At 34.7% G+C, this 17,324-nt stretch overlaps 1 protein-coding gene across 1 annotated transcript in view; it reads left to right on the top strand.

Moving 5' to 3' along the window:
* The window catches only part of LOC107750756 (scavenger receptor class F member 2-like), a 41,757-nt gene that overhangs the window by 10,249 nt on the left and 14,184 nt on the right, over nucleotides 1–17,324 (top strand). Inside the window, exons 5-9 of the mRNA XM_016566283.1 lie at nucleotides 6–224; nucleotides 1,216–1,344; nucleotides 3,007–3,110; nucleotides 8,725–8,839; nucleotides 10,798–10,922. Of these exons, the coding sequence (XP_016421769.1) occupies nucleotides 6–224; nucleotides 1,216–1,344; nucleotides 3,007–3,110; nucleotides 8,725–8,839; nucleotides 10,798–10,922 (692 nt within the window). The remainder of the gene's footprint in view (nucleotides 1–5; nucleotides 225–1,215; nucleotides 1,345–3,006; nucleotides 3,111–8,724; nucleotides 8,840–10,797; nucleotides 10,923–17,324) is intronic.

Raw genomic sequence — 17,324 nt, 5'->3', positions numbered from 1 at the left:
TCCAGGTGTGGCCACTGTAAAGGCCAGCAGCCCTGTAAGGTGACGGAGGGTCACTGTGAAACGTGTGAGAGCGGCTGGAACGGGACAAAATGTGATCAGCTGTGTGCAGAGGGTTACTTCGGAGAGAACTGTAAGGATCAGTGTCCGCCGTGCAAAGACGGTCATTACTGCAACCGCATCAACGGGAAGTGTTCCCACTGCAATCCCGGCTGGATTGGAGATCGGTACAGATTTTCGGCAACTGTAGCTAACCGTTACAAAGTTGAGAAGTGAGGGGGGAATTCACTAAAAAAGAATTATGCTACTGACAGAGCTGTTTATTTACATACACTATCTGCATTTTCAGCAAAATTACTCCAGTCTTTAGTGTCACATAATTTGCTGCTCAAGAAACATTTCTTATTATTATCAATGTTGAAAACAGTTTGAAATGTATTTGAAACAGTTATCTTTACTGTCACTTTTGATTAATTTAATCGCATCCTTGCTGAATAAAAGTATTAATAACATTTAAATTAAAAAAAATTATTTGAATGTAGTGTAAATGTTAAAGGGGTCATATGATGCTGCTAAAAAGAACATTATTTTGTGTATTTGGTGTAATGAAATGCGTTTATGCGGTTTAAAGTAAAAAAAAACACATTATTTTCCACATACTGTACATTTTTGTTTCTCCTCTATGCCCCGCCTTTTCGTAGGTATGTTGGGGCGTGTTAGAACGAGCCGTTTTAGGTAGGCGTGGTTAACTCTTAACTTTTATAAAGAATATCTCTTTGGATTTGAGACTTTAGTCTTTGCAACTTTACAGATCTTCTTTATGCACCAAGAGCTTGTAACACTCCAAAGAGAAAGGAAAAATTGAAATCACATCATATGACCCCTTTAATAAATGAAATAAAAAATAAATAAAATGTTAACCAGCAAATATTGCTGATTTTTATGAATGAAGCACAATCTATAATACTAATATTTGCAATTAAGAGAATTATAATGGTGCTGTAAACCAGTTTGATTAAACTAAATTGCACGTGATTAGTAAATAAAACGGAGGTTTTTGCTATGAAATATAAAAGTTTTAGTGAATTCACCTCTGAAAATTTTATATGTTGCTCCTTAAGTATTTTTTTGGAGATTATTTTGATGAAGACTGAAATAGTCTTTGAATTGACCAATTGTATAACCTCTACCTCTTTGCATCTCTCTCTCTGTATTCAGCTGTGAGGTGCGCTGTCCTAACGGCACCTATGGAGAAAACTGTGAAAAAGACTGCAGCCATTGTTTTAATGGAGACTGCCATTTTGCCACAGGAGAGTGTCTCTGTGACCCTGGCTTCTATGGGACATAGTAAGTCACATCTGAGTCATGCACAAATTTAGGTCATCTTGATATCTAGGCCTGTTTTCATTGACCAATGAATCACAGAAAAACCCAAAGACTCATGCTAAATGGTTTAAAGAAGAGTAAACCTTGCTAAATAGGACACCAAAAATGGTTAAATATTAATTGATACTTTGTAAATCGAGGCACTAAACATGTCCATCACAGAAAGACATGGTGATACTCAGGGGAGTATCACATAAACACATAAGTGTATGTTTTGTGAGGAAAAGCATATCTTTGCCCTTATAACAGAAGGAAAGCATTTTTGATACTCTGTTGGGTATAATTACTAGTGCTGTCAAACGAATAATCGCGATTAATTGCATCCAAAATAAAAGTTTTTGTTTATATAATATATGTATGTGTACTGTGTTTATTTATTATGTATATATAAATACACACACATATAGTATATATTTTGAAAATATTTACATGTATATACATTTATATATTTATATTACATATTTTTCTTAAATATATACATGCATGTGTTTGTATTTATATATACATTATAAATATACACAGTACACACTCATATATTATGTAAACAAAAACTTTTATTTTGGATGCTATTAATCGCGATTAATCATTTGACAGCACTAATAATTACGATTGCAAGACTTATTAATATTGATGAGTCTGAATCACTTAAATGTTCAGATTTCACTTAAACTTTGTACAGAAGATAATTTCAGTCTTAAAGAATTTTTATTTTATTTCAATTTTTTTTTTTGGTTTGTTTTAAACGTTTTATTTTTATTTAAAAACATTCCTGTAATGGCAAATCTGAATTTTCAAGTCACATGATCCTTTAGAAATCATTCTAAAATGCTGATTTGCTGCTTAAGAAACATTTATTACTTATTATTATCAATGTTATAATGCAATATTTTTGTGGAATCCTTGATAGATTTTTTTTCAGGACTCTTTGATGAATAGAAAGTTAAAAAACAGCATTTATTTCAAATAGACATCTTTATAGATTCAGATTTCTGTTTATTTCTTAATACATTTTAAAAAATTATCAATTTTGATCAAATTAGTATTAAGTACATTTAAATAAAAATCCTACTGACCTCAAACGTTTGAAAAATGAAATAAACACAAATTGTTAGAATATTCAGCCTTCAAATCTAAAATGGCCAGTGATGACGTCCTTGTAATATCTGCATTCTGAACTGCAAATTGTTCCTTCAGTAACTTAGTTTATTTCACTTGATCAAACCTATCTTTAACCTATCTGTCAAGTGAAACCAGTCACTAAACATTAAAGACTATTGGAAATTATTCTAATACGGACCACACAATGCACATGAATCATATCACACCTTTATCTTCGGTTGATGAAACATCACTTGATCGAAGATCTGAAAGACAAGATCAGAGAACACATTAAAACAGAATTCATTTTTACTTCTTTTCTTTAAAAGAGAAAATCTGTTCTTGTTTCATTCATTGCAAATGCTAAATTCCTCTTCCCTGTTCTTGCATTTCCAATATCAACATAATTGCCTGTAACTGCCTTGTTCCATTTTCACTGGAAACTCCTGTTGCTATGTACACAGTGCTTATACTTCATTCTTTTCATTGTTTTTTATGTGCTCTTTGTATTTCTCTTCATTTTAGCTGCAACCTGACCTGTGAGTTTGGTCAGTTCGGAGTGAACTGTGCCCAGACCTGTCCCTGTCATGACAAGAACTGCAACCCAGTGTCAGGGGCCTGCAACCTATGTAAGACACCCTTCCTACCTCTATTTGGGAAAAGCAAATGTAACTTCTCGAGCTTTCTGTTATTTCATTTGCTATGGAGACTCAGCAGAACTCCTATAGTGTTGAGACATACTTGTGGGGTCCAACATCAGTCACATTTTCCATTACGTAAAGGGGAGGGGGGAAAATAGCTGCCCAGTTGACGCCAAGGTCAACTCAAGATTCCACCTTTTGACTCACGACGGATTTGTGAGGACATCGGTTACTAAAAGTGGAACGAGATGATTTTAAATACAGCAAATGCAGCATGACATCACGTCATGGTCATTATACGCAATATGCATTGCATTACAGCCACCTTGATTTTTCCAGGCTAAACAGTTTTCGTCAATGGTGCGCAAAAAAGGATAAGGAAAGGAGAAGTTCCAAACAGGACGAAAAAAAAATACCATTAAAGTATTTTTAAAAAATCATTTTCTTAAACATTAATGTTGTTTTGCTTTCCATTAAAGCATCCAAACATCCTTAAAATAAATAATTCTTTACAAGAAGGCTTGTTTTCAGAGAATATATTTAATTAATCAGAGAATATCCATTAAGTGGTTTCCTTTACTCATTGATAGTCATATTTCAGCAATTTGCTAAAAAAAAAAAAAATTTGCTTAACTGGAAATATCAACAAATTTTGAATAAAATGCATGAAATTGTTTACAAGCTGGTTTTAAGTGAACGCAAGTTTTACCAATGATACAGTTTGCGAATGAATGGGTATACCCAAACAGAAAATTTAGATATAACTGAAACTGTTTTCTGATGTTTCTGACAAATGTGTAAAACAGCCAATATTCATGACTGACTAGTCGATGGTTTGAATAAGTTGGTCAAGGCACCTGTGTTGAAAATCAAGTTTTTAAATGTTGTTTATATGTCTATGTGGTGTTTTTAATATGCTTTAAGACAAACAATGTGGAAATTCATGTCAACACCATTGCGGAGTATTTTCTCCTTTTAAACTCCAGTGAAGCAAATACAGTCTCAAAAACGTGGTTTGAAATCGGCAGTGTTTCTTACGTCACAAACTACCTTGTAACCAATCAAGGTGTAGAGTTACATTCAAGCTATTTTAAGGCACGAAGAAATTTTTTTTCACAGGAATTTTTTTTTTAAATATCTCATTTTGGTGATCAAAGAGGAGTTTCAATCACCTTCACCCTTTCTGTAACAACATTGAAAGCTCAGCCAAGATGGAGGAACAGTTGATCATAGCTGTCCAGGGATAGCCATTTTAAAATAAATTTAGTAGCAGAGCTACTGCAAACGATTTTCAGTGCTGGAAATCCATTTATCCTTTACTGAAACTTCCACATCATCATGGATGATGAGCTTAGCAACGGCAGACGCAAGGGGAGCGCAAGCCACCGAGCACTTTAGAAAGAAGGAGAAAGCTGTGCGGCTAGCGTTTTCCACGTGTTTTAGGTGCGACATGTGAACGGCCCCTAATAATCCACAGCAATCACACCTGAAAAACTTTTATTACATTAAAAACCTTTTTCTATTGTAATTTTTTTGTCATATAGCTTGTAATTACATTCTTTGTTCTTATTTTATTACTGTTTACTTTAATATGTTTGAGAATGTTTTACTCTACATTAGACTAGTATTTTTTATAGACTATTTATTTTTATTAAACTTATTTCCTGCAAAAAGAACTAGATTGTGATATATTATTATCGTGAAACAAAATGACTCATATTGTGATAGAAGACGTTGGTCATATCGCCCACTGCTAGATCACAGTTTCTCATGGAGATACTGTATGGACACGAAGCACAAATTTTCAACAAATATATTTGTTGAGCACCTATACTTTTAATTAACAAAACTATCAGTTCTTAAAAAAAGCTAACTCTAAATGAATTACAATTACAATTAAAAATGCAGGCCTACTTTAATACATTTGCTTTATGTTTAAAAGTTATTATCTTGATGCTCTGAATAATCATTTAAATGTCATGTGTTTGTATACTGTTCAGAACTAGTCAGTAAAGATGTGGGCTCTTAAATATATTTGGTTATGTTGTGCATCTCTTCCAAATAACCAACAACTCATGAAAATTAATATCTTACTCTCTGTTTAATCTATTTTGGGTGACCGTTTCATACACTTTGGCTTACTCCTTTTGTCACACAAGTGATTGTACCTTTGTTTGGGGATGAAATGGTCCAAACATGGACCCTCTGACAGTTGGAAACATATTTGTACATTTTTTTACCCCTAAATGGTACACATGAGTACCCTAAGGTGTAACTATGACCCATTAAGGGTACAACTTCACCATTTGTACCCTAAGTGTTCACAAACGGACCCCAACCGTACCCTTTTTTCTGACAGTGAATTTAAATTAATAATTAAATGTATTTTTGGCACTTAAAACCTTTATATATAATGCATTTAAGTATAAGGTATTCATAATGTACATTGTATTGCATTATATCTTTTCATAAATAATTGTAACCAAAGGTAAAATGTATTATAATATTTGAAGGTTTGTTTGTCATGTTTTAATGCATTATACCTTCTAAAGATATAGCAATGAATAGATGAGTCTTATAATGTTAAATGTAGATACAATTATTCATGAGATCATATAATACATTATAAGGTGCATTACAAGGAGTAAAACAATTTTTTTGATAATACATTATTTATAAAGGCTTTAAGTAAAGTGTTTCCATATTTTTCTTACCCCATTGACAAGTAATTGTTGTCATGTTAAGCAAAAGTTTGTTAGGTTTATGCTTAAAACAATACTAAATATTTGCCAATGGGGTAAGAAAAATACATTTATTTCCAAGATATATTCTCTGAAAACAAGTCTGGTTATCTTATTTTATCAATGTTAATATATTTTAACAAAAACACGCTGTTTTCCAAAACATCTGAATAATCAAGGAAAATAACATTTTCATAACCTAATAAAAACGTTCACAGAACATAAAATCGGTAGCTAGGATGCTGATAAAAAAACATATATGTATTTTTGCCAATACATATGATTTGTGTGCTTTATGCAAAGTCGTCAAATCCATTTGATTGCTTTGCGTGAGACCCCAAATTCAAGTCATTACTCACTACTCTTCATTTGAAAAGTGTATTTATAAAGCTAATTAACTTTATTGCACCATAATCTTCAATATTATTGGATTAAGGTCATTCCTGGATTAAGGAATGAGGTAAAAAAATCATTTGTTTTCCTTCAAAAATCTATGAGAAACTTGCTGTGCAGGCAAATAAAAACACAGTTGCTATTGGTAACATGCCTGCATAGTCCTCACTATGTAGGTCACTGCCGTAGACAGCAGCAGTTTAACATGGCGGCCCTGATGGTGTTTCCAGAGTGGTGTCTTATTTTTACGGCTGTGTTTTTTGGCTCTTTTCCTGCCTGCTCGTCGAGTTAGTGAGAGACGAGGTTGTTTCACACAGCTGAGAGAAATACTACAGGAAGAGAGCGAGAGAGAGAGAGAGACAGTAATGAGAAAAGGTGTGGGTCAGCAGAAGTTTCACAGGGACCTGAGTGAAAGCAGTAATGATGTCATCGTGGCCGACCTCAATGAGGCCTTCCTTGAATGCAGCTGTGCTTTCATGTGCCCATACCCCACACTACACCCGGACTGAGCTCCACACTTGTGACAGAATCTAGAGCACAAATCAGAGAGTCAAATAAGTTGTCATCAGTTATTATGCTTTAACTGTTTTCAGTTGGCTTTCGAGTAGCAAATGTTTGCACAAGAAATATTATGAAAGGAATATTTGGGTTCAGCTGAAAATAATATTTCTGTTTACTCAAAAATGAACTTTTGCTGAAAATGTAGTCACCCTCAGGCCATCCAAAATGTAGATAAGTTTGTTTCTTCACTGGAAAGATTTAAAGAAATTTAGCATTACATGACTTGCACACCAGTGGATCCTCTGCAGTGAATGGGTGCCGTCAGAATGAGAGTCTAAACAGCTGATAAAAACATCACAATAATCCACAAGTAATCCACATGACTCCAGTCCATCAATTAACGTCTTGTGAAATGAAAAGCTGCATGTTTGTAAGAAACAAATCCATCAAGACGTTTTTTTAACTTTAAGCCTCTATCCATAATATTGTTTTCTTCAGTGAAAAAGTCCTCTCGTCTGAATCAGGAGAGAATTATACACAGATCAAGCACCGTTTACAAGTGAAAACAGTCCTAAACAGTTCTAAACAAATATGTCGGTGGATTGTGATGTGTGAGGACAACAGGGGATGGACTTTTTCGTGGAGGAAGCGTTACTATGGATTATGGACTCGCATTTTGGCCAGAAGCGATGATTTAAAGTTAAAATGCCTTAATCATGGATTCATTTCTTACCAGCACACAGCTTTTCGCTTCAAAAGATGTTAATTGATGGACTGGAGTGGTGTGGATTACTTGTGGATTATTGTGATGTTTTTATCAGTTGTTTGGACTCATTCTGACGGCACCCATTCACTGCAGAGGATCCATTGGTGAGCAAGTGATGTGATGGTAAATTTCTCCAAACCTGTTCTGATGAAAAAGCAAACTCTTTCAAATCTTGGATGACCTGTTGTTGAATACATTTATTGAATTTTTTTTTTTTTTTTTTTTCATTTTTGGGTGAAGTATTCCTTTAAAATTGTTCCAAAAGTACAATTGGCACACAGATTTAAAATGCATTTTAAATAAACAAATGCCTCTGATAAACTGTGTTACGTACATAGTTTATGGCCTGCTGGATGGGTCTGGATATGGGTTTACTTTAAGTTTCACTTTTGGACTTTGAAGTTGCTTAAATATAAAGATTACACATGTTGGATGCACCATATATTTTGTCTGGATTATCCAAGGCCAGTAATTATTTCAGTATGTATTATTGGGCTAATAACTGGCCTTGGACAATCCAGACAAAAAATACAGTGAGTCCAACAGCTGAAATCCTTCATTCTCACCAGTGCCAAATTAAGCATCCCAACATTGTCTTTGTTTATGAACGGAAGAGCCAAATGGCCACACTTTATGCTCCAGTGATAATGCCTGTTGGCAACAGATGCAAAGAAGCCACTGGCAGAAGTCCTGCATATCACAGGACACAACTGCTAGCTCTTAAACTCCTGAACTGGTGTGGTAATTGCAAGGACATTTTGGTTCATTTCTGTACAATGTTCTTTAGTAGGCAAAATTTAAGGAAATGTAAAAGCTGTTTAATGTGAAACAACGTTTGCAATGATGCAACATTAAATTATTCTTAGTATCGATTAGAACATATCTGAAATTATTATACAGCTCTTTGGAAGGCTTGATTCTGATTGGTCAGTTGTGTCATTGTGTAGTCAATCAGTATCACCATCTTAAAAAGACTAAAAGGGTTTATTTATCTTTAAAAATCCATAAGATGTGTCGCGTAGGCAAAAGAAACTGCTTTTTGCATTAACGGAATTGGTTAACTTTTGTACAGCCATGTTTTCACTGAACGGCTTCCGATTCTCTCCTGAAAAAGGCCGTGTTAAATGAAACAACTGAATACACATGTGAGTTTTGTGGTAAATTGCAAACTTTACTCAACTTCTGTCTCACTTTCTCTCAGATCCTAATCAGCGGATGGGAGTAATAGCTGCGGGAACGCTGGTGACATTCCTGCTGGTGGTTCTTCTCTCTCTGCTGTGCTGCTGCTTCCTCTGTAGCAACAAAGACAACCGCAAGTAAGTTTCTCAATCCAGTTCTTACTAAGTCCCAACCTTCTGAATTAAAAGCTAAAGGTTGGAATACTTTCTCCAATTACAGTTTAATACGCAAAGACAACTATTAGAGTTGTATTGTGAGCTACCGAAACAAACCTTCCGCCTATGAAAACCCATAGATATGAAGCTGGATATGTGCGATGCTAACGTTCAAAAGCATCAGTTTTCAAATCTTTCCAGCATATTAATATTGTTTTGAAGTCATAACATGATATTCTTTAAGTAATTGTGTGAGAATTACGCTTTATTAATCGAAACTCTGTAAATTTGTGTGAAAAGGAATAAAAGGTGTCAGAGTTTTACTGCCTCTAGTGTTCATTTATTTTAGAAAAAGTGAAATGTACTTACTGGTACGTATTTCGCGTCTCGCTAAAAAGTGCCATGAGACCAGGTAGCAAAAATACATTGTATGGGTCAAAATTATTGATTTTTCTTTTGTGCCAAAAATCATTAGGATATTAAGTAAAGATCATGTTTCATGAAGATATTTTGTAAATTTCCTACTGTAAATATATTAAAACTTTAGTAAAAAAAAAATAGTAATATGCATTGCTAAGAACTTCATTTGGACAACTTTAAAGGTGATTTTCTCAATATTTAGATTTTTTTGCACCCTCAGATTCCAGATTTTCAAATAGTTGTATCTCGGCCAAATAGTGTCCTATCCTAACAAACCATACATCAATGGAAAGCTTATTTATTCAGCTTTCAGATGTATAAATGACTGGTTTTGTGGTCCAGGCTCACATATAAGTAATTGGCATTTAAACTGGACTTTCACAACTCCTCCGGATTCACAGATGCTTTGTAAACCTCAGATTTGATAGGTGAACGTGTATGTTAATGAATTCCAACCATTTGTAAATAGGACACTTTCATTATTTGAGTGGTTTGATGTCAAAATTGGGCTAAACCAATAGTGTGAGTTTGAGGCAGAACTACTTGCAGAACTTATATGCTACACTTTATAATTTAAGAAAATTCAAAGCACGTAAAGTATTTAGAGTGTCAGATATATCCCTTTACTAATGAAATAATCAGAAATACTAGTTTAAACTCAAACGCATTTCTGTTCAAAAGTTTAGGTCTTATGCTCACCGCTACTGCATTTATTTGATAAATAAATATAAGATATTTTCTATTGTAATATATTACAAAATGTAATTTATTCCTGTGATGCAAAGCTGAATTTTCAGCATCACTACTCTAGTCTTCAGTCACATGATCCTTCAGGAATCATTCTAATATGCTGATTTCGTATTATCAAAGTTGAAAACAGTTGTGCGGCTTAATATTTTTTATGAAAACAATGATGCATTTTTTTTTTTTGTCAGGATTCTTCAATGATTCTTTGAAGTTTTGTCATAATTAATATAACAGCTTTAAACAATTAACCTGGAGTGGTTCTGCTCACACTGTACAAACTATGTGTGAACGTAACCGTATTTGATGATGTAAAACGGGCCATATTCTGCATCGACGGTGTGAACGTGTCCTTTGTGTCTCCCTCAAACTCACTCTGCTCTTACACCCCTGGCAAAAATCATCTTTTAACAAAGCCTGTCATCAGAATTGTTCACAGTTCGCTGAAGTGAAAGCCTCCTCTGTTCTACGTGGTCAGTCGGGAAAACTCAAGACTCTCGTGTTCTAGAAATCACAGTCGGCTGTTTTCTTAAACTTTCCACCTTTTCTAAATGGCTGGAAAACTACAGAACGTAAAGACCAACTGAGCCTAGATTTCCTCAGTTTGCCCGTGAGGCAAATGAATCCATCTTTTCCTTCTTCATTTGAACATCATATCTACAATCTCGATGTCGTTTATGCTAGAAGGCTATTGATCTACACTAACACACATCTACGATATGCAATCCATTTCTAGTCAGTGTAATGTTGGTCTAACGTCACCCTTCCTCTTTCAGCCCTGACCAGGAAAACTCCACCAACAGCAAGAAGGCCAAAATAAACCTCTGCGGCGGATTCAGTCGAATCAGCACCAAACTCCCCAGAATCCCTCTGAGGAGACAAAAACTACCCAAAGTTGTTGGTATGTCTTCATTTTCCATCATCTGAAATTACATATGGTTTAGGTCAGTGTGTCATGAGTAAACAGATCCATGCAACAGATGAAAGAAGCTCTTAATATGATGTGCCTGATGTTTAGTCTTCAATGGTTTAACAAAAACAGCATATTTAGCAAGTATACATACTTTTCATATTAGAGCATTATTTTGATGCAAATCTCCCTCAGCCTAAACAGACAGTGAAATTTTTATATATTAGCAAAATAAACAATGTTCATAAGTGAAAAGGACACCACGAGCATATAAAAGTTGACTGACTTAAAGTACATTTTTATCAAACCAGTTATGAAAAAAAAAGCCTAATATTTTGAATATTTTTATTGTTCCAAATAAAATAACTATGTGGAGAAAAACTATAATTATATATAAGGGACCAACTTATTAAAGCCTGTTTATGAAAGCTAGATAAAGTTAAAGGTATTTTAGAGATATCAAAGCTGCAGCGCAACAAAAAATGTACACCTCCAAATGAACTAAAAATATGATTTGGAATAATGTTCCAAAAGGATGTGGGGTTGTTTAAAAATGACTTTATCCATTTAACTTTAAAGGAATTATTAAGAGTGGATAAATCCACTAACTCAAAACCCCCCATAGCCCGATCAGCTAGCATAATGCTTTTTGGTTTTTTTTTAATTAAGTGAGTTTTAGAATTCCAAACAGTCTACTATAATTTTGTCCAATGTTTTATAAATTTCCACAGAAACATCCAGTGCTATAGCAGGATAGATAACCTGAGATAACCCATCTGTTTTAGAAAGCAACACTCTACCTGCTATTGACAGATCATGCTGTAAGCAGGAGTTTAATTTGCGTCGGATAGAGAAAATAAGAGGTTCAAAATTAAGCTTTGATCTCTTTTTCTGATCTTTACATATAATTATACCCTGGTATGTGATCTCGGGATTGACTGGGATGTCACAAATTTTAACATCAGTAGAATCTTTTATAGATACAAGTTAACATTTACGGATTTAACATTTACGGATTTTAAGACTTAAACCAGAAGCAGAAGAAAAAAAAATTATTATGTCTTAGGCTAAAGGAACTTGATCTTTATTTTCCAAAAAAAGAGTTGTGTCATCAGCCAGTTGGCTTATTAATATTGATCGATTTGCCACAGAGATACTTTTTTTTAAATGTGCCTTGATGCCTCTATCTATATTAAACCTATGAGTAGTACCATGTTGTAATTTGATTGAAGCATTGGCACTATTGTACAAAGTTTGAATTGCATTAATAAAATTGGGGCCACAACCAAAAATATTCAAGGACTTAAGAATAAAAGGAAATTCAGTTGAATCAAAAGCTTTATAAAAATCAAGAAAAAGCAGGAAACTGTCATCAGGGATCAAATCTGAGTGATCTAAAATATCAAGAACGAGTCTAATATTGTTTAAAATAAGTCTGTCTGTCATAAAACTCCATTGACATTCGTCAATTTCATAGGACTATGACTAATATTTTGTAGTCGTTATTTAGGAGACTTATAGGTCGCCAGTTTTCCAGTTAAACCACTTTTTGAGGTTTAGGGATCACATGTACAAAAATCAGATGGTGCGCTTACCATTCTGGTGATGAAATTGCATCACTTGCACTGTTTGCGGACCCTTGCGTACACGTAAAAACCGAAGTATACTCTGGCCTTAATAGGCTTCATCAGACAGTGAATGCTTTTGGTCTCTCAAGATGTGTTTTTGTTGGGATTTTTTTTTGAGTGGCATACTCGATAATGTCAGTGTGTACATCGATAAAACACCATTAAAATTTACGAACTGTAACATTTCACAAAATATCCTTTTTTTATGTTTCACGATATAAGGATGAGTAAATTATGACAGTTTTAAATGTTTGGGTGAAACATCCCTTTACGCAAATCATTTGTTGGTTGACTTAACTCTGTGGTGCTTTCAATTCATTGCTGTGTTTGATTAAATGGTCTGTCAAATCAACTTCTGGTTCAACCAATGGCATGAGTAGAGGCAGATAGGGGTTTTTTGGGAACCTGTTTGGAAGGAATCATAATTCAAGCAATTCCCTTTGGTTCTGCTACTGGTTAAGAGCTTCAGTCGGATTGAAAAGCGCTCTGCGTTGACCCAAACAAAGTCTTTAGGGTTTCATCTGAATGGAATGCTTTGGGTGCACGTTTTATTTCCCTTGGCTCCCTGTGAAGCTTCGAGTCCTATTAATCTGTACCCAAACAGACATTTGTTTTCTTATTCACCGCATTTCTCCCCTCATTTCCCTATTTCTTGTTAAAACAGACGGCTGGGAGCTGACCGTTCCCCAATCAAAGACTCCTCTGTTTTTGCCAGGATGGAACCCCTGTGTGGAGTTCTTGTGGTTGGGGAACTGTATGGCTGCAGCTGCCAGGAGTCCGTTTTAGAGGGAATGTTAAAGTCCCCATGAAATCAAAATTAAAGTTTTTTGGGTGTTAGTATCAATATGTTAGTCTTAAGGTTATCTATAAGGCGGTGTGCTCCAAAACAGTGACAAAATTCGCATTTAGAAACACGATAGCACGGAGCGGATCACATGCGCGAGTCGGCGCAGACCACAAAATGTATCGGAGCTATTTGAATTCTACACAGAATGCTAGATTTTTTAGCAATATGGATGAGATTGTGGCTGGCATACCCTGCGGCTTTACGGAGCTCAACGGCTCTGAACGGCTCTAGCCCAAGCTGTGATATAAACGAACGCTATTGGCTATTTTAAAAAGGGGCGGGGCTGCTTGATATGTCCCGCCCTGTCTTCCTGTTTCAGTTAAAATGACGTCAACACATAGAGTAACGCTGCGTGTTTCTAAGCATTTCAGGGGACCTTTAAAGTTGCCATGAAAGCATATTATACTTTTTTCGAGGCAGTTTGTTTGTGATATTCATTTTGGACTTGCATTCGTCTCAGGGACCAAATCATTAAAGGCATGGCATACTTAAGTTAGGACCGCCGAACATTAAATAAAGTGAGTTGGGCTTTTTAAATAGAAAAATGTGGGTTAGTTTAGCTGTGGAGTTTTACAGCTGTTTTGCTTTAGCATGCACAAATAAGAGGTCAAACAACTAGACCAATTCACATTGAATAGACCATGCTTTCCACAATTTCCTGAATGAGGAAAGCTCACACAAAAATAAAAACTCCGTCATCATTTGCTCACCCTCATCTTGTTCCATACCGGTGGAAAACAAAAGACAATTTTAGCAAATTGCAGAAGCTGCTCTTTGTCATACCGGGGCTGTCAAGTTCCCAAAACAACAAAAAAAGATCATAAAATCTTCCCTGGAACTCATGTTTTTTTTAAGTCTTCTGAAGTCATAAATACATTTTGAGGGGAACAAACCATTTAAGTCAAGTACTTAAATATCTTTTACATTTGTGCATATAAAAAGTTTACACATTGCAATCAGATACTAATTAACTTGATTGATATCAAAATGAATGACATCAAATTAGGTACCATATTTGAAAAAAACAAGACACACAAGAATGAGATTTTAGATTAGATTTACAGCCCCTGGTCACTTTGTGCTTTATATTCAGACTGCTTTTTTCCCATGAAACAAAAGAAAAAATATAATTTGGCTGTGGAGTGGGTAAATGATGACAATTTTATTTTCAGTGAACTTCTTCCATTTAGCTTGCACTTGAATATGTCTGAAATATCATTGCATAGATATGAAATTGTATATCTATATAAAAATTAAAAATAAAAAGAAAGAAAGAAAGAAAAGCTATTTCTGTTTAGTTAACATTTTTCAATGTAAGATGTCAGAGCAAATTATTGTGCACATTTTTCAACTTTGGACACTTAAGTCACACTTGAACATATCTGAATGTCATTGCATTAAATAATAATAATAATAATAATAATAATAATAAAGTGCCATTTAAAGAAAGACAGCAAAAGCACAGTTTTAAAGCAAAACATTTCACAAAAAGATAAGCTTGTTAGCTTTTATATGATAAAATAATAGATAATCTGTTTAAAATTAAAGGTATTTAGACAGTAAGTTGTCTAAATGTGTAAAATGTTCATACTTAACTGGAGAGGATTTGCAAGGAGGAATGGCAGAGGATCCCCAAATCCATGTGTGAAAAACTTGTTGCATCTTTCCCAAAAAGACTCATGGCTGTATTAGATCAAATGGGTGCTTCTACTAAATACTGAGCATTTTTCAGTTTTTCTTTTTTAATAAATCTGCAAAGATGTCAACAATTCTGTGTTTTTCTGTCAATATGGGGTGCTGTGTGTACCTTAATGAGGAAAAAAAATTAACTTAAATGATTTTAGCAAATGGCTGCAATATAACAAAGAGTGAAAAATTTAAGGGGGTCTGAATACTTTCCGTACCCACTGTATATATATATATATAAGTACTGAATTTAACAAAATACTGATTAAAAATACTCATACTAATTTAACTGAAATTACAATAATATGGTACACTGTACATACTGTTTTATCTAACAAAAAATCACTATTGAGAATAAAGGGAATTTATTAAAAAAAAAAAAAAGGAAAAGGAAAACATCTGGATGCATTACATATTAAGAATTTTGGTGAGTGCTTAAACTTCATGAAAATAATTTCACAGTGCAAAAACAAAATCGGTAGCCTACTTTTTTTTTTTTTTTGAGGGGACATGCAGGAAAAATGCACCTGCATTTTTTGTGAGATTCATCTATTTACGTTTTACTTCTATATCATACTAGCCAAATGTATGGTCATGTTCTCACATATTTAACAAAGACCAATGAAACACTAAAGAATCGAGCCACGGACAATGTTCCTCTTGATGTAAATTTCTCTTACATGTTTCTGGAGAGGTGTTAGAGATACAGGCCACCTGCTGGCCTCCACCAGAGTAGTTTCTGCAGCTGTGGGGACTAGTGCAGCTGGGACGTCCCAGTAATACACTTTTGTTGAAGGCCTGTATAGCACAGAGTGGGCTGCCAGACCGGCTAAGTCTCTGTCTCTGACAAGACAGCAGTTGTCCGACGTCAGTAAATCGCTGAGTAACAGCACTGTCTGTTTGCATGTATTCCTAACATGTATGCCATGCCATTTCATGGTCCCACAGAGGCATCGTGAATCTGCATGATCAGAATACTGGTGACATGAACAGCAGTACACAAAGAGGAGATATTCCTTTGACATTTCAGCAAAGTTCTTCCAGCATCTACAGCTGTTTGGAAAAAGTATAAAGTATGGAATGTAAATTGTTTCACTGAAGGCAAAAATCCAAAATTGCCGTTTTAATTCTCTGTGGTTTTCACTGCTATGTGCTGTTGAAATGTTTATTTTAGCAAATTTAGTTTTAAAGCTTTTTAGAAGAAGCCCTTTGCGTGCCGATTGCAAAGGATAGAGTCTTTGTAGATCTAAAACACATATGCTACAACTCAACATAAAAGTTCACTTTTTTCAGTCTTTGAGTTATTGTGTTATTCACTTTATGAGTGTAGAAACTAAACTAAACAACCCAGAGTTTGTCAAGTGCTGAAAATCAATCTTTCGCTGTGTACAGTAAATCTTGTTGCTGGTAGTTTTAAATGAAAAAGCTACTAGTAATTGAAGCCATACAATGAAACAAAATTTTTACTACTTGGCCAACTGATGCATTTCAGAAGGAAACTAGACATTTAATAAGCGAAAATGTGGATTAACAGGTCTGATCCATCAGAAATTGATTGGATTGTTGAAAGTGGGTGTTATGAGCCATAATGTAAATAAAGACAGGCTAAATGATGTCACCTGAAAAGGAAAGTTGTTTCACAGACCAAGACCAATAACTAGGGATGCACGATATTATCGGACTGATATCCGAATCGGCCGATAATGGCTTTAAATGTACATATCGGCATCGGCCTGATATGAAAAATTATGCCGATATGTCTTGCCGATAAGAGGAATACTTTAACTCACATGTGCTCAGGGTGTGCTAGTGATTAGATCACGTCAACAGTGTGGCTCATTCTTGAAGCAAAGTTTTGTCTGAACGATGATTAGATTGACTGTTTTGGATCGCTGCATTTAATCTGTGAAAGCAGTACAGAATGACGCGTTCGGTGTGTGCAGGGTTAGGGAGTAACGGAATACATGTAACGGCGTTATGTAATCAGGATACAAAAATCTAGTAACTGTAATCCGTTACAGTTAAATCAAAAAACAAAATATTTAGATTACAGTTACATTTTGTAAAAAAGTGGGAATACTATCAGGATTACAGCTGTTTAATTTAAAATTAAATAAATGAGTATTTTGACATAACGCTATATATTTAGCACTGCTTCATCATAGTTCCCTGCACGGGCCTCAAATATAGGCCCTAGCCCGGCCCGTGTCCGACAGCTTATCAGAATTACAG

Source organism: Sinocyclocheilus rhinocerous, unplaced genomic scaffold, assembly GCF_001515625.1.
Source record: "Sinocyclocheilus rhinocerous isolate Xijiao unplaced genomic scaffold, SAMN03320098_v1.1 scaffold2347, whole genome shotgun sequence".
Lineage (NCBI taxonomy): Eukaryota > Metazoa > Chordata > Actinopteri > Cypriniformes > Cyprinidae > Sinocyclocheilus > Sinocyclocheilus rhinocerous.
This window is presented reverse-complemented; position numbering and strand designations above follow the sequence as displayed.